Below are 20,595 nucleotides of genomic sequence, written 5' to 3' on the forward strand. Positions count from 1 at the left end.
TGTCAAGTCTTGTGGAAAAATGATTGAACATCACAGAGTGACAATCCCACAATAAATATTAATTTGAAAAATTAGGGCAAAGCCATCAGAACACAGCCATCAGGATACATCAATCAAGACCAGAGAGAAAGACATTTTGATATACATATAAATATATTTGGCCATGTTCAAACCAACTGGCCATGGATGGAAATATCAAACCAGCCTCTGGAAGCAACTGGATAATGTGTGCAGTGGCTTCCCTTTATTTTTATGAGTTAATCTCCTCCATAGCCAATCATTGCAACACTGGCCTTATGCACATGTACACTTAAACACAGTGTAGGTTATCCTCTTCAAACAACACTGAGCTGCCAATATAAACTTATGCTGTAGAACAAATACCATTTAGCTACATGTAGCCTGCACAGTAATTTACAGGACTAACATGTACAGTAATTCTCAAAGATCACCAACATTCTCATGGATTACCAAATCATTTTATCTCCTCCAGTGTGAGATAAAATTGCTTTACATGTACATGCTTGTACAAAAAAATTCTGAAATCAACTTAATGCTGTCACATGCCATACATGTACAATGTACATAGATTTTCAAGGCTTTTTTTTTTAATTTTAAGGTTTTTTGTATGGCGATGTCCTTGTACAAGCAAAAAAATAGAATTTCTAGGCAAAAATTGATTCCCCCATTAGAATTCTTACAGTGTGACTTACAAGTTACCCTGCACTCAAATTAATACTCAAGACAAGTACATGTACACTGGGATTCTGAATCTACTACCTGCTTGTATGCATGCATGCAATTGCTTTCCACGCTGAACGCCAAAAAAAAAAGGCCGACTGAAATGCATTCACAGCATGAGGAGTATTATATTTCCCGCACAGAAGAGCGAATGTAATTGGCTTTGTAACGTCCCTCCCAGGGTCACAGCTATGGTCAACGCAACAGGCGGGTGCTGATTGGCTGGGAGGTCCAGCGCTACGAGACTTGGCAACAAGGGAGGCTTACCCTTAGATTACAGCAACAACAAGCGAGGGAAAAAAGAGATGTGTTTATCATCTTCACGGATGGTGTATAAATAGACCAACTCAATTTACACTCTGATCAAACAATATATCCAAATGCCTAGTCTTAATAAACCAACAGGATTAATATCAGGATTTTAACTTAGAAACTACTAGGTAAAGATCTTGAAGAAAAATATTCATTCATTCAATAAAAAGCAAAACAAGATGCTTTTAAGCACTTGACTAATTGCTATTTGCCTACACAAGAAAATCCATTCACCTAACCACATGTTACAAATTAGTCAGCAAAATTTTATTTTTCAAATGTTTCTTCTCTGGAAATTGTGGGGAGGGCAATTTTTGAAGGAGCTGACATGCGACTGGAAATTTCAAGAGAGAAAAAAGGAATTCCAAACTGCACAAGACTTTTGAAGAGTAAGGGCATACATGTACATTCAGGGGGGGGAGAATCAGCCAGTCTTAGGGAATGTTGCATGCCTGTAAGCGGGAAATGAAACAGACGAGATATCCACCTGTTGTAGGTGTGCCTCTAAGATTTCAACTCCCCACTGGACACTGGTTTCCTCTTTTCTCTGGGTGAAAAGCACGTGCCGTGCGTTGACCTTTTAAAACAATTCAGTACGCTGATTTTCATTTAGCTGCAAGTAACAGGAGATTCTGTCTACATGGGTGTTTTTCTCCATCGTCACCAGACACCCCCTTTTCATCTTTTTTGTACTTGAATGCTTTCAGCTAAGAAGCATGCTGTGACCAAAATACACAGGGAAAAAAATCAGGATGAATAAAGGATGACAGTTGAGCTCCGAGAGAGCTCCAGTCCAGATATTCAGCTCAAAATTTGAATAATTTGAGCCTCAAATTGTGAAAATATATATCCTGAAATTTAAAAGTGCCAAATTAACCAAATTTAGAGCACTTGAATATGCAAACTCGAAAGGTAACAGTAAACCAGACATCAAAAACAGACATGTGCAGTCTGCTACATTTGAGGCATCCCACCCAAACTGTCTAGACAGCCATTCTAAAGAGCAAACTGGTTCTTAATATTCTGAGATCACCATGGCTACGGCCAGAAGAACATTAAACAGGGGAGTAAGAGTGGCCACAAACTTGTCAACAGAGCATGACAGTCAAAAAAATGTTTTCCTGCAGTTTGTTATAAGGACCACCCTAGATTTGAAACACTTGGGTGCCATTCAAGCACTGGTACATGTATGTACTGTACATGCATGTACATGTATGGGTGTACTCAATTACCCGACTTCAGTCAACCTTTGTCAAATGAATTTTTTTTCTAGAAAAAACGTTAGGCCCAATACGCGTACAAATTTGGTTGAATGATGCTATTGAAATTGCCCTTTGCTTTCTGACACTATGTTTAAATTGAAATACCATGAATACAAGCAAGGTACCAAGGGTTTTATTTAGCAGTACATGTCGCCCTCATCAGTGTCTGCATACAGTGTACAAGTGTTTTGTTATGCAAATATAAATGCTTAAATACAAGTCACACTGTATCAATCATCAATTTCTTCATCAATTCAAGGCAAAGCTGACAATCACCCAAAGCAACATTTCTCCAGACCAAGGTCTATTAAACCACTTTATTCCACTAAACTGATAGAGTGAACACGATTCAAAAAGACATGACACGGCCAGCCTGACAATGGAATTACCAATGCTTCAGCCCGTTTTCGACAACACCTACAGTAAGCGGTCTGATTCAATCCATCTTTCTTGAATGCTGATGGAAACCTCCCTCACATCAATTGGTTAATGGTGTACAAGTACTTAACTCGACCCATTCAATAGGATTAATTGCCAGAAATGATTACTTGGGCAAGAGGGTGTAGGGGTGAAACGATTCACTACAGGTATTCACGGAACACTTTGAATCTATCTTAACAGCTACATGTACGTCAGGCAAATTTAGGCGCAAGCAAGTCTTACAGTAGTTTTGACAATCCAAGTACTGAAGATTTCCTGACAAGGTGCACATGCTATTCAGGATGCTTGTTCAAATGTTAAAAATCAAAGTTATGCAAAACAGACTCTAGCCTTCAAGCACAAGTGAAAATGTAGAAAAAAATGGGAGCACATCTAATCAATTCATTGCTTACTGAAAGTACATGTAAACTGCATGTACTACAACGTACAAGTAAACTATCCGTACTCTGTATATTGAGCAGGTATATTAGTGCCTCAACAAGCACACATTCCAGACACCTTCGACGTCAGAAAAATTTACAGATTTCTGCCCTAAAATTTCGTTTCTACCCATATCCAAAACATGTTCTTGTACCAGTAAGCACATCCTTCAGAAGCACTGAAGATTACCCACACTACACTGAAGAGGTGTTGAAAAGAACAAAATCAGTGTTATCATTATCAGTACTATTTTGAGTCAAGGACCGAATCCACCTTGTGTGGATGTACATATACGCGTAACAAGCAACTTTACATGTATACCACGTGCAAATTACAAGTTACACTGTAACTCATACATTTCTGCAAAAATGTCTTCAGTCATGTCAGTCAAATATTTGACTATGTTGGCAAACCTGACATTTAGGGCCTGTTTACTCAGACAACTAGGTAATGGAATTCCAAGTGGTAAAAAGCAATACTGTAGAACACCACAGTATTTGAGAACCATTAACACTGAGTGGACAACCCACATGGCTGGATGATGAATGGCTGTGCTTAGAAACCTGAGCCATTTTTCAAAGATACCACATGGAGACTTCGTGTTCTGGCCAATCAGCAGTCTTGTTAGGTATGACGGCACATGTAGGTTGTGGGTTGCAATTGCTTTTGTGGAAAATCTTTAACATGATTATTTGCAAGGTGAATAGGTTTCTGTCTCTTGCATTAGGTAAGACAAAATAACTTTAATTCAGATATTCCAAATGTAAAACTTCAGTTTTTATTAAAACAGTACTCTAAAGCACTCGGCTAAGTATTTTGAGTACTTTTATCCTAAAAACTTACTTTTCATCGTCACAGAGATGATCTAAAGTCATGTTCATCAGCTTTGTTCCCTCCTACCCAGTTCAATATTTGGCAGAGAACATGGAATTCTAAACGGAATAACCAACTACAGTACAACACAACATGTACCTTTTCCGTTACCACTCATTTGTGTAAAGTGGCTCACAAGGCATCTACAGGTCATTTGCAAATCTGTTGACGGGTGTTCAAAACAGGAATTTAATAAAAACAGACCTACGTGTACTGTACAACAAACCCTGTGGAAAGCTGAGTTATTTTCCAGTAACTTGTCAATGAAAGACAGAGACTGTGTTGTGGTTACATGTAAACATGTTGTGAAATTTTATCGTCCATTACAAGTCTTTTCTTTTGACTTGGCATTTTTGCCATAGTCACTGTGAGTATGCTTTTTCAACACTAATTAATATTAATAATAATAATGCAGTTTTATATGTACATAGCACATCACATCAAAGTCTCAATGCACTTCACAAGAAATAACAAAAGCAATAAAAGCAATTAATGGAACAGTTAAGTTTCAATGAGTGTTTTAAATTCATTTTTGGGATTGACAGTTCTGATATATGTATGGTATAGGAGAGAGTTCCAAAGCAATGTGGATGCATGCACGAAGGAACGATGTCCTTGAAGTCTTAGTGTGAATGACCAGTATATTGAACAGCAATGTTGAACTAAACATGTACATGTAGAACAGAGGGTGTGTTGTGGCTGGTATACATGAATAAGCTCACAGAGGTATGCTGATGCTGACCCATGGATGCATTTGTGAGTGAGGAGTAGAATTTTGAAAGCAATTCGCTCGTTGACAGGTAGCCAGAGAAGAGTGCGAAGAATAGGATTTATATCTTGCCTAGATGATGAACGTGTAACAAGTCAGGCGACGGAATTCTGAATGCACTGATGTTTCCAGTTTTGAGAATCAGGATTACAAGTGACTTTGAACAGTAGCCAAAACATCACCACAGAAGAATAAGCTGCAAACCAGAACCTGACCTTTCGGTAGTTTCTAAATTACTCAATACTGGAAGATAAACATGACTGAATGAAAATGCCTGTTTAAATAGAATTATTTCCTTCCTCAACCACAGGGCAAATTATTCGTACATGCAAAATACTGTACATCAGAAAGTAAAAATGTCAATTTGAGGATTAAATCCCATACGACTTCCTGGTATTGTCCCCAGCCCAAAAGGAACCATCCTGTCCAGATTAAGACAAACCTGCTTTACAGTGGCAAGAGGATTAATCAATTGCAAGCCTTGAGGTTAACAACTTTAGGGGGGGGGAATCTTTTTCCATTTTCCTTCTGTAATGGATTATTCTGGAATTCTGGAAACAGCCCCCAAAGAAGGAAACATTAAAATTTATGAGAAAATCATTTTCTTATCCTCACCTTTGAAAAACTTGATGTACTACATCAGAAAAGGCACAAATATACATTTGAAGATTTTGTACGGAGTATGCACTGTTTGACCATACTTTTACATAAAATATGCACAAGTGTATACCGATAGCAAATGTCAAAAAGGTACAGTGTCTAAAAGACGTAAAAATGTATCAACAAAACCCTTCTCACACTACCAAAAGAAAATACACACATGGCGGAAGTATGCCACTAAAATTTTACATATTTTTTACATTTTAAAACTTTTGATATTGTTAGCACAACATTAGATCATTGTAACAAAAGTAATTTCGACAGTCTTCTAAATAGATAATGCACAGCTGTAACATCTAATAGCTGTGACAGTATGTTGGCATACATGGTTAATATCAGGGTACCATTCCTACAAGAGAAACATTTGAAGTTTTTGGACTCATCTAAAGGGCTGACAATGACGCCATGTACAGAAAGATTTTGATTTTTGAGTGAGATGTGGGGTGAAAACGATAACAGCGACCATGTACAGTAGCCATAAGCATTAAGTACACAGACTCCAACACATTGAAAACAAACATAGCGGCAGGATCTGGTGTTTGACTGTTGGTAATTGGTTGATACAATGAGAAAACCAATATCTGAAAGTAAATAACCTATCTACTTTGGGAGTAACGATGACTGTTTTGGTCGATTTTCGGCAAAGTTTTACAGATGTTTCGGGAAAAAAAGGAACTTGACAGAATATCAGAAGAATAATTTCTTGGCAGACTTCCACCATACATGTGGGTGATTCTATAAATTAGGAGTCCAACTTGAGGACATTTTGGTGTCCTGTTACAAGTGAAGTCATTCAACTTTTCTTCATGTAAAATTGTAACCACATTATCAAACATTGTGCAGATTGAAAAGTATATTGTACAGGTCATAAATAATGTAACACTGTTTTATCTACAGAATGTGAACAGTACTAATATTAGTTCCATCCAGAAAAGCTGAATGGTTTCACCCGTAACAGAACACCAAAATGTCCCCAAGCTGGACCTCTAAAAATTTATATAATCACCCATGTACACATAAATCTTTAAAATGGGACATTTTAATGGAGAAATATAGATTTGTTTGGAACATGGAGGAAGTTTGTGTTCTTTCCTCCATGTTTGGAACAAACTTTTTTCAGGCAACTGTTTCAAACAAATGGTTAATGAACCTTCACATGACAGTTCATGCAAGCTCATCTATGCTCGCATTGATCAAAATTCCCCGGGACCCTGATGTCATGCCTCCTTTGCCTTAATGATTAGCCAAATTTATGACATCTGCATGGATGTACTACATAACTTCTGAACTTTTGACTAACTTTTAAGTAGATGATAATGAAACCATTTTAAACATCTGTAGGATTTAAGTTGTGGAAGGAGTGTCGGGTTTTAAGGAATATGATGGGGTTAAAATACACAAATAAACACACTGAAATAATAAATACCATGGTGAATGTCCAATGTTTTGTAGAATGTCACATCAGACTAATTACTGAAAAGTTTCATTTAGAAGTCAAAGAACATTTTTTAAGGATGCTGCGTGACACCATGTGCACAAATTCCAGGAGACTGGTCTGAAAACTCTAAATGTTTTCCACTTGAGTATAAATATTTTCACAGCTATAAATTTGACATTTTAGGACATCATGTAGCTTTCAAATAATTAATTAGGTCACTGCAGGGAAAAATTAGTGGCCATGGAATTTTTTCCTGGAGATGTGTATCAACACCAAGTTGGAAGGACATTGCTGACTGGACCCTAAAATACTGGTCAAGCCAATCAAGGAGGGAGTGTGTAGCAAGAACAGAACAAAGATGGTGATTTATATTGCGCATGCGCACATGGTCTGGCTGTACTCTTATTCCCCAATTGGCATATCTCGTTCAGCGATCAGCTTTCTAATTAAACTTTTGTTACTAATCAGAGAGAATCTACGTGTACCAAGCATGTTTTGACATTACTGCCTTTTTTTTAGCGGATGCGTGCGAGCAAGGTCTGTGTCAATGTCGTCGTTTTTACCTCATAATTTCCCTCAAAAAATCAAACTCTGCCCTCTTTCTACAAAATTAACCCTGACATTTGAAGAAATAATGTCATCGTTAGCTGGTTAGGTGAGTCCAACAGCTTAAATCTAATTCTTCCTTCTACCTATAGACCTATACAGGAGAGGGGCCCCGAAGTTTAAAAATGCCCACTTTTAAATTATAACATCTCCGGTTTTCATTTATCATAAATTTTGGGAAGGTTTATTTGAGACTTATTACTAAGTATTTAGTTGGATGGTTGGCCATGTTCCTGCTAATATATTAGCAGGTAGGCCTACATGGCCAATCACTGAACTAAATACAACGGGACGAAAGGCATCGGATCACGTACGGTAAAGCCTTCAGTTTAGAATTTTTTAGACGCAAAGTGTAACTAGACCTAACGTCAGGCCTAAAACGCCAAATTTTCGACGGTTCAAAACAGGAACTTAGCCGCTTGAAATGTCTTTCCACTCCAGTCTCGTGCAGTGCAATTTTGAGTTTCACCTACATTACAGGACAAATAAGTTCAAGATTACAATACCAAAAAGACTGGGCAAACATACCCTCACACATCGAATATGTCAAAGTTGGATGACAAGCTGGGTCTGCTGCCGGTGCAAGTGTGGCGCCGGCGGACACCGCTCACAAGTGCCATTCAAACAGCGCCCTCTAGCTCTCTTGGGTTACCACTAACTGTGCAAGTTGGGTGTCGTCTGCTTTCAGCATTTGCATGTTTGAATTTTGAAGCAAAAGTTATTCTTTCCATCCAAAGAAAGCATCTCGTTTCCAAAGACACACTTTTCGATAATATTATCCAGATTATGTACCCTGAATATGAGACTGCACTTCTTTGAGGTCAAAAATTGCTAAACCAAATGAAGCAATGGAACCCCAAGTTCATCAAGCTATTTTCAAACTTTATTCCAACTTCCTCCAATATGTTTGAGATAGTATCAGTGTTATCTTTAAAAAAGGACGCACTTTTTAAAAAATAGAAGTCTGCATGAATATACACAAATTACTGTTATGCTTTAATAGTTTTAAAAATGTCCTTTTGTCCTTTCAAATATTTATAGTTACGGTATAAAGATAAATGCAGGTTTCTGCCATGCTATGAGAGACCAAATATTCTTCAAAAAATTACAATGTACACATAAAGGAACTTGTCAAAGTAATGACAAGTTCAAATAGCACCTATTTCCTTTTTTTTAAATTTTATCTTTTATCTTGGAAAGGAACTATGACAATGTCAGTTGCATCCTTGTGTTTGAATGGAAAGTTGAAAGTACTTTACGAGTCCAATGTCAACATGTCCATTATAATGCAATATCTCATCTAATACAGAGAATGCACATCTCTAGAAAGGCTCGAGTTGAAACAATGTGAATCAATGTAAAATATATTCCAGGACACGTCATTAAACTTCCTATATTTCCTCACATTTTGCCCTTCTCAAAATCAATTAATACTGTCACAGTAACCCAACTAATTTTCTTAATAACCCAAAGTGGGTTTCCAAAAGAGCTTGTGCACAGAGAAATGTGCCATAAATCAGTTTCGATTATCAATATGTACATGTACATGCTACATCAGTCCTATCAGCACAGCCATATGTCGACTCACGCACTGAACACGTCCTCGGGCTTTTAATCCAAATGACCTTGCCTTAGAAAATCACTTGTACACGCACTCAGTGAATCAAGCTAAGTTTTTTTTTTATTTCTTTTCATGACGGTGATTTATCCAAAATACACATGTGAAAGGACAGGCCCAAAGTCCTTGAAAAGTATTGCTTTTTTTTTTCTTTTTTTGATTTACATGAGCTGCTACTCCTCTTTGGCCCACAGGACACTAGGGCCAAAATCTTTTTACAATAGGCTATTGTTGTGTGTGTCCAAAGTGACTTTATTTTGCCTGAGATCTCTTTTGACCTACATACTAGTCCATGGAATCAAGTTGGAGCACACAAATTACTCACAACAACAAACATTGAGATGTTTATCTGCCCCTCAAAAACCCCACCAAAGAAAACAAATTCTCCCATTTTGGCATTTCTTCCACTCTAGGAACATAGTACAGCTGACCAACCTTGCTCTACCAATCCATAAAAATCCTATAAACCAAACAAAAAATCTTCACTATAAAACGCATATGTACTTCTAAAAAACAGGGTACAAATGAGTTTTAAAAAAAATTTCCACATTAAATGAAAAAGTAAAAGCTGTTACTTCAGGCTTAAATAAGAAAAAAATTATCAAGAGTACTATTTAAAGACATCTATGGCACCCAGTTTGCTGTAATGTGATGGTGCATTAACATTAACAATCAGTCCGAGTTGTCCCTAACTGCAGAGTGATACAAGAGGTTCCAATACCGTGTAGAGATTTTAAAATGCACACTTCTCAAAGAGCAAAATTACCAGGCACATGATAATTCAGAAGCACAAGTAAGCTGAGAGAGGAATCAACGAGCTCCACCATTGCTTTTGATAAACCCGAATAAATGAAAAATTTTATGTTCAAGCATGGCCCAATCAAGGAAGACAAGTCATACAAATGAATTCAAATAAAACATTGGGTGTAATTTCTTAAGAATTTGCTCACAGTGGTGACAAAGCATCATGAACATGGACACCGCTAAACGAGAAATATCAAGGTTTTTCAAGTGATGTAAAATTATGGGCAAAGACAATTCAGGAAGCGTACTATGTCCATGGAGATGCACACATTTTTGGATCTGTGTATATCTATCAGCCGTTTCATGTACGCCAGAACGTTGACAGACGTCAAAGATATGCACATTTTTGCACACATCCGTATAAATTGAGCACCGACTGTCAAAAGTCATGTGACTGAACGTCCTCTACATCCTATTGGGTTAGTGGCATCCATTCTCCACCCATCTATGGGGTAGATGCATTTAACACACAAAATTCAGCAAGAGACCCCACACGCATTTCGTGTGCATCCATACTGCTCAGGATATGCCAGGTAAGTGGTGTGAAAACAAAAGATGTTACCCGACCGAAACAGGATCAAAAGAGAAAGTTTCACCTGAATAGGAGAAGTTCGCGTCACAGCTGTTAGATACAGTTTGGCCAACATCACTACAAAGACCGATGTTGGACTGGCCTAGACAAACATTTAGAACGGGACCCATGGGCAAGGTTGCATTACTGGTCAGGCTGCATAAACAAAATAAGTTATTGATCATTCCTACCTGTCCCACCAAAGTGCTTAAACTACTCTTTTTTTTATTTTCTTTAACAGTGTATATGTGAAGATTCAGAGATTGTGGGAATTCACTCCCGGATACAACATCCTATTTCACCTATAAACAAACATTCATAAATACCTCAGTTTCCCTATTCAACAATGTCCAACGTGACTGTGTAGTAACATTTGATAATCCCCGCTAAGATTTGATAATGCCAGCATCATAAAAAACACTCTGGCACCTGGATACAGGACAGTTTAATCCATCTCTAATGGTCAGAGTCTGCCATGAGTACCAAGTCCATATATAGAGATTCTTCTAGACAACTTGCACAAGGAATATGCCATAAAATGGACGGGGGTGTTCGGGAAAATAAAAATAAAGTTCTATAACACCTACATGTATTATAACAAAATCATTGGAAATCTATCATACATTTACTTCTTTTGACTCTCTGACTAAAGAACGGTATTTTTGAATGGGAATATAAATATGTTCTTGGCCAGTCTTAAATGCACACTTAAGACTGGTCAAGCACATATTTATTCCCTTTAGTATAATCCACAGAGGAACCTACCTGGTACCTTCAGAAGTCTACGTTCATGTGGAATTGTGGATTAAAATCAGAGACTTGTTCCATTCACTGATACTGTTAACTGTCTGGTATCCTGTCTTCATGCTGTGCCATATACTTGAGCAGTACTAGTACAATGCTTAAATGCAATAGGTCCATCAAAATACTTTGTGGAAACTCGAGTTATATGACACCGGACTTGTCGTGTGACAAGGCTTTACATCTAGCAAAGTCTGCAGCTGAGTGTTCGCCTGAACAATCACAGAGTGTGCTTGTTGTAGTAATGTCTCACTGGAAATCTGGAGAACTTTTCCAAATTTCATCCTTGCTTCCATCCCATGTTTGTCTCCGTCATTGAAATCACTTGTTGGCCTGTATTTTGTTCAAACTAAATGAAAATATTTTGGTCAATAGCATACAGTTTGATACTCAACTTGCCAAAAACTACTAGAAATTTCAAAATCAGCAGATTAAAAACGAGGCACGTTGTAGACAAAGCCAGGATTCAGCAACTGGCCGTGCAGCAAATGTAGGCGACATGTGCTTCTGCCATTAAATTAACACACCTCTACACTCAAATAAGACTTGTTGGCATCGTATAAACAGAATAATTATCAGAAAGTGATATCGATCTTCGACATTGTCGATGTGGAGCCAAGATAAAAAGGAAAAACCCCAAAATGTAAGTTGTTTAGGTGAGAAACTAAAAATGATTGATATTTTCATGTCGGGTTTGGGATGTCATCAGGAAAAAAACTCTCACTGGACCCACCTTCATGAAAAAAAAAATGATGACGAACAATTTTGTATGCAGCCTTATCACAAGCCTTCAGGTAATTAAGAACGGATGGATCTGCAGGCATGAAATTATTGCGCAACATGGCAGAGACCGCGAACACATTGAAAATTGTAACCAACAGAGTGAATAAACGATGAGATTCACAAAGGTGGTTGGATGAGGGTTGGTAGACTGGGATCCTACCACGCTTGTGCACTGATAAGATGACACAGACCTGTTGTCACACTGTAGTTTGGGGATTCCAACCTGCCCTTAGGGGGTATCTTGTGGGTCATCACTTTTTGTGATTTGTGCAGTTTAGAGAAGACATGGTTAACTTGCCTTTTTGAACCGTGTTCTCTATTCATTTTCAGGGCAAACTCACACAAGAAATCTTTCCTCTGTGCTGCAACGAGCTTTATGACCAATTGACTATACATCATAAGGCCTTCAACTCTTCCTTAACATTTATGTAGTACTGGAGAAGTAACACTTCCACAAAATATAAATGTTGGGTGCAACCACTTGATCTGCATGATCACTCCATCACAACGTGATTTCAGTCAATCCTGTAGAAAAAAATCCGAATTTACAATTTTGTATAAAAAAACCATCTTCTCAAAACCATTAACATCAAAGACAGGCACTGTCTGATGGAGAAGTATGTAATTGAGAACCTGCAGATCGACCAACTGCATCCAGGTATTTCAAATGCTGAACTGTCTTCCCGTCAGTCGCTTGAGTTGTTGACAATGAACACAGTGTGTTTGGTGACCAGATCAGGTATAATAAGCTCCTCAATGATGCAGGACCAACTTTTGTCTGTGATGGACAGCTTCTGGTATTCTTCCGGTGTTACCATGGTTACCCACTCGTTGCGCTCCTCTAGAATATTAGCTATAACCACCTGCCATCAAAGCACAACAAATAAGTAGAACCAAAATAAGTAGCATTGTTATGATCCTGTACCTATACAAAAAAATAAATCAATTGATTGGACTGGAGATTCAAATTTTGCATCCATGTGCACCAACATCCAACACCTGTTTAGTTCGACAGTGAAGAAACATTTAGACATTGGATATTTTTTAACCACTCAAAGTAGTTCATGGTAACGATACCCATGGTCAATGGTATCAACATTATTTTCCACCTATTGTTCAACAACAGCTTGTCCCAGGCACGATATAATTTCAGCCGAAAATAATGACATTTTAAAACTACAAAATGCAACAATTTTTTACAACGCTGAGCTTTACAAAGACTAACTGATGGAGGTTATTTTCTCATGGCTTGAATTGATACTTCTTAAGACATCTTTGATTTTTTGGAAACCTACCCTTTTTTACACATATCCACTAAAACACCATAGACTAGATCAAGTGTCTATGCTGACCTCAATGGGTATCACTCAAGCATAGGGACAAAAGACAGACGTCACCTGGTACTGCACATGGAATTCACCAAGACGTGGTTAAACGTCCTATGTAAGGGGGTACACAAAATCCCTGTACATCATCATCAGGATATCAATCCACTTGACAAAGACAACCCCCTCCTCAAAACCATCCTCTCCCCAACATACAAGTATGCTATAAACCACAGCGGTCCTCCACTCTTTTAACCAAGCAAAAACAAGTTCACCTGGGAGCAAGGTTGAGTGGAGTTACAGTTAACCATAATTTGACTAACATCATCCAAAGACAGAGTGGTTACACTACTTAATGCAACTAACCGGAACTAGACCTTAGAGGCACTGGTGTGGCACTGTTCTCAATACCTTTGTTTTATGAGAAAGCACAAAGGGAACCAATGACCATGCAAAGGGGTGGCAACCACAAGCGATAAATGCAAAACCCACCAGAAAATATGGCCATGTTCTTTCATGACAAGTTCCAGTGCAGTTCTTGAAGCATGAGTGTGGCCCATCTGGGCACTGTAAAGAGCTACTGACCCAAGGTCGGACCATTTTATCATTTAAACTCAAACTTGCTAAAGCACTGTCCTCTCCAGCACAAAGTACATCAAGTACCACTTTTCCAACTCTACTGTGTTAGATTTGCCAAACACCCTACCTGGTGGTTGTACTTTTCCAAGGCTTGTCTGGCCTTGTCCAACAGCAACGACCGATCCGTCTCCAGTTTGAACGACACAACAAAGGCCTCTGGGGCCCAGTGGCGAACCAACGGAGTCAGCATCTTGGGCACCACATGGAGGGTGATGTTAGGTGGACCATCAGCTGATTGAATTTTGTGCTCAATCTGCAATCAGAGAAGACATCTTGGATTGATGGAAAGAAAGGATCCAAGTAGTGTTTATAAACCACACCCATTCATCCTAATGTCAATCACTGCATTATCTACAATGCTACTTGATGTGATATCTACCACCGTCGGGACAGTTACCCACTGACATCCATTCACAGGGACATTGTTACTAGTTAACACAGTGCCCTCTGTCAGTTGTACATGGAGACCATACTATGAAATGGTTACTAAGTTTCTTTACAAATTTGCTGGCTATACCAGCACTTTGATTGTGCCATCTTCTTCAAGTTGACCCGCTAGGCGGTGGCAAATGAAATAAACACTTGCACTGCAGCGACCAAACAGAGAAGTTTTCAAGATTTACAAGAACTCACCATTTCCTGGCTAGGGATGTAGAAGTCTGACACGGCCGCGGCAAGGTAGAACATGGCATGGGTACCCGCAAAGGACAGAGCCTCAGCGGCAGCCTGGAGGAGGTACAGGTACTCCTGTAGTACCGTGAACTCAATTAGGAGGAGGCTGTTGGAGGCCTGGACCTCCTTGTAACCTTGCAGGATGGACAGGAGTTTGGGGAATTTCTCTTGGTTGGCTGGGGGGTTGACAGGGGAAAAAAATGATGTGGCGCCTAGCAAGGTGAAGTTATGCCACCTATTTCTGGTCACACATGTGTAACTTTTCAGGATAGAGAGATGTTATTGAGGAAATTCTCTTGGCCAGCTGTGAAAGAGACAGCGTGAAATAATTGATCTGTGGCCCTATACTGTGAAATAATGTCACAGATTTTTGGTAATGCCCTGCTGGAATCTCTTGGAATAGGGGCAAGTTACATGTAAGTTGATAAGTCATAGTTAACTGTCACTTGACTAACACCACCTGAACGATAAATGGCTAGACTATCTGGTCAATTATACTGAGCAACGCCCCCTGGACATGTTTACATCATGCTTATCCTTGGCCTTTTTTCATGATTCCTATAAGCAAATCCAGCAGCCATAACTAGAAGTCATTACTGCAGTGGCAACATGCTTGTGTGCAGACAGCAATACACATACATGCGGGTACTGTTGCGTGCCGCAGTGCACTGCAGCTCACATTTTAAGAATACACATTTGAGTGTGGTACCACTGATTTAATCACTTCAGTCATGGGGAACATAGCACTGCTCAAGTTAGCAGAAAAGTCAAGCTTACTATAGCAAAAAATTTTGCTAACCGTAAGCACTACTTTACAGTTACACTCTCATAGAGATTTCCATTGTTCTGTCACATTAAGCGAGGTACATTTAAGTATGCCTTTAGCCATGCTAACTGCTTATGGTCTTTATGAAATACAAGGAGTCTGTTAACGTAACATTGTGTGCTTAGCAATGCCATAAAATTTGGCCCTGGTCTTGGTTGGAAATAGGGTATTGTGATCTGGGTTAACATCAGGACTGGAACTCTCTCTCACCAACTATTTGTTGTGTGCCATCTGGATCTTTCCGTATGTCCAATATATCAGTCAATCTGGTGTTGGCAAGGTGGCGTTCATAGGGGATTAGTGTCTTGTGCCTATGTAGGAAGATCACGGCGTATCCTTCTGAAAGGAACTGTGTGCTCACTGCATTAAGGAAATTCCTCTTTCACACTAAGTTAAACAATAATTACCAGAACCATGGCCTGGAATCAGATACATTCTCTGGACACTCCTTCGGTACCCACCCACAGAACTTGTAGCTCTTCTAATGTCATATATCTTATCTCTTGCAGGGTGTGCAGTGTTCAGTATGTTGGAGAGACTAAGAACACTCTCGAGAAGCGTTTCTATGGCCACAGATCTACAGTCAACACCAAATGACTAGATACCCCTGTAGGCCACCACTTCAACCATCCTAACCATTCTATGTCTAACATGATCTCACAGGGCATAGAATTACTTGGGTTCAGTAAAGATGCTGTTCGCTTCAACAGGGAGAAGCTTTGGATCAAACCCCTCTGCACCATACAACCCCACGGCCTGAACATCCAAGAGGGAACCTACTAATTAACACTCTTTTCTTTCCCTCTTTTTTGTCAGCAGATAATTACCCCCCTCCCACTTGGGGTCCAGTTCCATCCATTTTATTTTTCTTTAATCTCTTCCCACCTTACATTCCATTGTTATTCAATCATGGCTTTCATGCCGTCCCCTTTATCCTGTGCCCCCTCATCCAGCCTGCAGCTGTCTTGACCTTTCCTTTTGTCCTCTTGCATTCATCCATGCTTGGTTGATTCTCTGTTTACTTGTTTGTCCTGTCCACTTGTCATTTTGCCTTTGAGAAAGATTCTGCTAGGATCGAAATGTCAGGCCCTCCATATTTTGAGATTTAAACAATTTCAAACAATTTTTGCCAGCATCCTGAGGCAGCACCATCTGAGCCTAATTCAATAGGCACCTTACTGAATCCTCAAAAGGTTTTCTCTGTGCAGGAACCACAGGCACTTACATTTACTTTGTATTTTTAACAAGTACAGTAATTACATTACATGAACTCGCACCCGCCTATGCTCTTTTTTTCTTGCCCACTTCTTTCATTTTTAGATTTTTTTTTCTGGTCACTGTATCTTGACCCTTTTCATCTAATAGCATAATAGCTATAGATGCAAGTTTGGAACCTGTTTAATGTCTGAAGGCTTCTTCACTTTTGAAAACAAATGACAAGAGTACAGACAAATCAACTGCCGTCTTGGAAAAACACACCGTGGTCAAAGAAATTATTAACAGCCACAGGAAAAGGACCTATTCATTTCTGTTATTTCAAGAAGCATACAGAGCAAATAAAACAATGCATGCAGTTGCCAGGCGCTATCTTCATCAATCCTAAAAAATCTTCTCAAGCCTTCTGGTGGATAATGAAACATCCTGGAGGGTTAACATGCAACAATGGATGACACACACCAAATCTAAGCTCATAAAACTCATTATGCTCAAAAATATCGAATTTCATGACACAAAACCCAAACGTGACTCATTTGAAGAGAATCATTTCATGTCCACAACAGCATTTGACATTCAAATACGTATGTTTATAGTAAACCTCAGAGCGACAAAAATTTTAACAGGAGCTTTCTAAAACCTGCTCCTATCTTATATTTTTTGGTGTATCCACAATACACTCCTTGTTCAGGCTTGATGTCATGCCTATCATACAAAAGTATCTACATTCTGGAGTCCAATGACAAATGTCAGGAAAAACAGGGACTCAAGGTTCTTTGGGTTAACGCACTTACATCACTCAAAGCAAATATTTCACCTTTCTGGAATTTACTAGGTTTGCCACCTATTGTGAAACTATCTCTGTACAAGGAAGTGAAAAAGCTGAAAAACATTATTGGATACACACTGTTCAGAGAAATCACACAACTTCTGCCTCAGGCAACTGGTGCTTATGGTGTTTGGACGTTTACACCCACACGAATGACTGTCTGGTGGCTACTCTAATCTGACAGGCAACCTCCATTGATGCCCGAGTATTTCAGCCAGGCCTGCTGCCCAGTAAAGAGAGCCCAGAATTGTGAGGTGTTGCATAATTTCCTTTGTTCCCAGTGGCGTCTTTTCAAACGTGGCTGGATTAGCATGCAGTGGTACTGTATTGCTCATCAATGGGGAGCTGGAGCACTTTTGCCTGCGATGCTAATCCGCTGGCGCGCTGTGCTAAAAACAATGGTATACTGTTTCAAAACAATGACGGATTACCTCCGATAAATGCAAACTGAAAAATGATGGCAATTCCCAGCAGCTGGTCTTTTGTTCTGAGTATGGTCTTTTGCTATAAGGCCCAGCTCTTTTGTCCAATTTCGGGCACCCCAGCTATGCATACAAACCCAAGGTACCCAAAACCGGGTTCCCGGCAGCATATGGTTAAACAAGAAAAATAGTTTCTGCTACTATGTTCTTGGGGGAAGGGCAACCCCCAGTCACTTCCTGTTGGTCCTACCTTCCCTATAAATCAGTGGGCAGGACTAGTCAACACCAAAATGCACACTTTGCTTTTTGACTAAATAAAGGATATTCGGCAGACGCTGCACCTCTTTTCCCAGAGCTGAAGTTATCGATGAAACGAACCATCTTGTTCTCCAGAGGTACTGCAGTTCCCCCAGACTGAATGCAACAACACAAAACAAAGGTTCACACAGTCTTATTATTTTTAATGGTTGAATACAAAGGCTTCAATGTTCAATTAAATATAACAATTGATAACTAAAAGTTTAAATTCACCCTAAGTAGACCTCCTTTTGTTGACGGATACTTTAAGAGGTAGCCCTGGCATTTTCTGGCATCATGACTTCCCACTGAAATGGGGCTCTACTCAGGGGACGCCCCTTGGCATGGTTCTAGGGGTACAAGTAAGCCTATCATCACAATTAACTTAAGGGGGGAGGATTTTTTGTACAGCAGAAGCATCTAACCATTGAAACACAAGTACATGTAGGTCTGAGGACAATCCTTACTTTCTACGTCTCAACGACAGTGACCAACTACAGTGCAATTTGACCAATTAAAACGTAGTTTTCAGTTGAGGACAAAAGGAAAATAAAACAAAAGAGATGGGAACCACGCTGTAATTGGTTAAGCTGTTTTACCGCGGACAACAATGACCTTTCAACTGACATGACTGAGATGAGCCAACTGGGGTGTAAGAGTATTGACGAGAACAGCCAAAGCTGTGATGTAAAAGTAAGCCAAAACTTTTTAGAAGAATTTTGCTGATTGGAGAGTACTTAATTTGCATGAACATGATGAATAAAAGACAAAGTTTAATTGGTTTAAAATTTTTTTATGCGGGACTGGTGCTGAGAGCACAAGTACTGACTTCACTGATGAAGGATGGAAACAGGTTTTTCTGTTGCAACGTGAGTGAAAAGATTTAGTAGGCCTATTTCATTGAGAGTTTGTAATCTAACCCAAATAGCATGGTGAGACACGCGAGTACATGTAGGTCTGTTAGACAGAACGGCACACTCATACAGTCTGCCATGTTTCTGTGTCTACTTGACCACTAACGCTGATAGAAATAAGGTTAGAAAGATAAGTTTCTCCCACAATTCACTTTTCCATGCCTAACCCAAATTTGGTCATAATTAAGAGACATTGCCAGACTACCACTCTTTTTCAGGGCCGACCTTTATTTGTAAAAGTAACTAAAAACAGAGGGGTCCCCAAGTACACAATCCCCAAAGCTTCAGTTATGCATTGTGCAACATTGGTCTTATTTATGGAAGGGCTGCGTAGCACCATGATCAGAATATCGACGAGAATATAATATCAATTCAGTGCTCTGAAATATGTGATTGCCGAGCTCTCGGTAACTGAGTACCTTCTTCAGGCCAAGCAGATTCAGTTCTCAAAAATCACCATTCCTGGTGGTAAGATTTCACAGTACTTCCAGAACTGTAAGGTTTATACAAACCTTACCAATAACAACGTAAATAGTCATATCCAACATGGTGCTACTTCAGTTTGCATGAAATGTCTATGCTGTTACACTGATTTTTCCCTTATAATTTCATGAGGTCTCCCAGGATACAATGTTGTATGGGATGGGGGGGTTCATTTACATTATTCCATTTTAAATGGTGCAATTTATGAAAATTTTCCTTGCCACACCCGTGTCCACGATCACGACTACCTGCCTAGTTCACACGGTCATGTCAGTTGAAAGGTCATCATTGTCAGCAGTGCAGCAGCTTCACCAATTACAATGTGGCTCATATCTCTTTCTGTTCAGTTTTCTTTCGCTCTCGAATTTCTACATATCATGCATGGCCTGAGCCTACTTAAACTTACAGTCACAAGTACGACCCGTGTACCATTCTTCATGTGACCCTCTGCAAACTCATGCATACGCAGCTTTTTGTCGGCGAAGTCGGCCGGTGGCTCGTGAGACTCGAAAAACACTTCCCACTCATCCTTCTTTTTGTTTTCTGTGCCCTGAGACAACTTACTATTGCCATCTTTCTCTCCTTCCGTGTTCTGCAGCAAACTTCTGGCAGTGGACATCGTCAACGTACGGTATACGGTATGAACTTCCCGGTGGTTTGCGTCCAAATGACTGTCCCTGGTTAATTACACGTGCGTAAGCTACTGGCTAGCGGCGAGGCGCAGGCCGGCTGTAACCACTTCCAATAGCCGCATGTGTAACCCCCAGCCGCAGCCAACTACACGTAGTTGATTCCGATTCAAGCATGTCTAGTGAGGGCGTTCTTTTCCACTTCGTGCAGGTTCAGCTCATGCGTTCACTGCACTAGTTGTATT

At 39.5% G+C, this 20,595-nt stretch overlaps 2 protein-coding genes across 3 annotated transcripts in view; both read right to left on the bottom strand.

The window, feature by feature from the left end:
• Positions 1 to 8,143, bottom strand: part of dgkb (diacylglycerol kinase beta) — a 159,280-nt gene extending 151,137 nt beyond the window's left edge. The window contains exon 1 of the mRNA XM_087140234.1: positions 8,051 to 8,143. The gene's annotated coding sequence lies outside the window, so the exon portion shown is untranslated. The remainder of the gene's footprint in view (positions 1 to 8,050) is intronic.
• Positions 8,144 to 8,383: 240 nt separating this feature from the next.
• LOC110986600 (phosphopantothenate--cysteine ligase-like) lies at positions 8,384 to 20,477 on the bottom strand. 2 transcript variants are annotated; one of them, XM_087140237.1, is made up of 6 exons: positions 20,286 to 20,477; positions 18,352 to 18,441; positions 15,772 to 15,913; positions 14,697 to 14,911; positions 14,131 to 14,316; positions 8,384 to 12,962 (listed from the first exon to the last, which is right to left on the bottom strand). In XM_087140237.1, the coding sequence occupies exons 1-6, from the start codon at positions 20,292 to 20,294 to the stop codon at positions 12,786 to 12,788; spliced, it is 819 nt and encodes a 272-aa protein (XP_086996363.1). In that variant the 5' UTR covers positions 20,295 to 20,477; the 3' UTR covers positions 8,384 to 12,785. The 2 variants fall into 2 exon arrangements, with proteins under 2 accessions (XP_086996363.1, XP_086996362.1); XM_087140236.1 differs by having other exon boundaries at positions 20,128 to 20,476.
• Positions 20,478 to 20,595: the final 118 nt, after the last annotated feature.

This window comes from Acanthaster planci, linkage group LG08 (genome assembly GCF_054643075.1).
Source record: "Acanthaster planci isolate LZ-2023a linkage group LG08, COTS_SCS, whole genome shotgun sequence".
Lineage (NCBI taxonomy): Eukaryota > Metazoa > Echinodermata > Asteroidea > Valvatida > Acanthasteridae > Acanthaster > Acanthaster planci.

Coding starts and splice junctions, on each gene's coding strand:
- LOC110986600 (XM_087140236.1), bottom strand. CDS start 20,340: ATGTCCACTGCCAGAAGTTTGCTGCAGAACACGGAAGGAGAGAAAGAT. Junction 15,914..18,351: donor GAGGTGCAGCGTCTGCCGAA/TATCCTTTATTT, acceptor GCAGTGAGCACA/CAGTTCCTTTCAGAAGGATA. Junction 14,912..15,771: donor TGGCACACAACAAATAGTTG/GTGAGAGAGAGT, acceptor TCAACCCCCCAG/CCAACCAAGAGAAATTCCCC.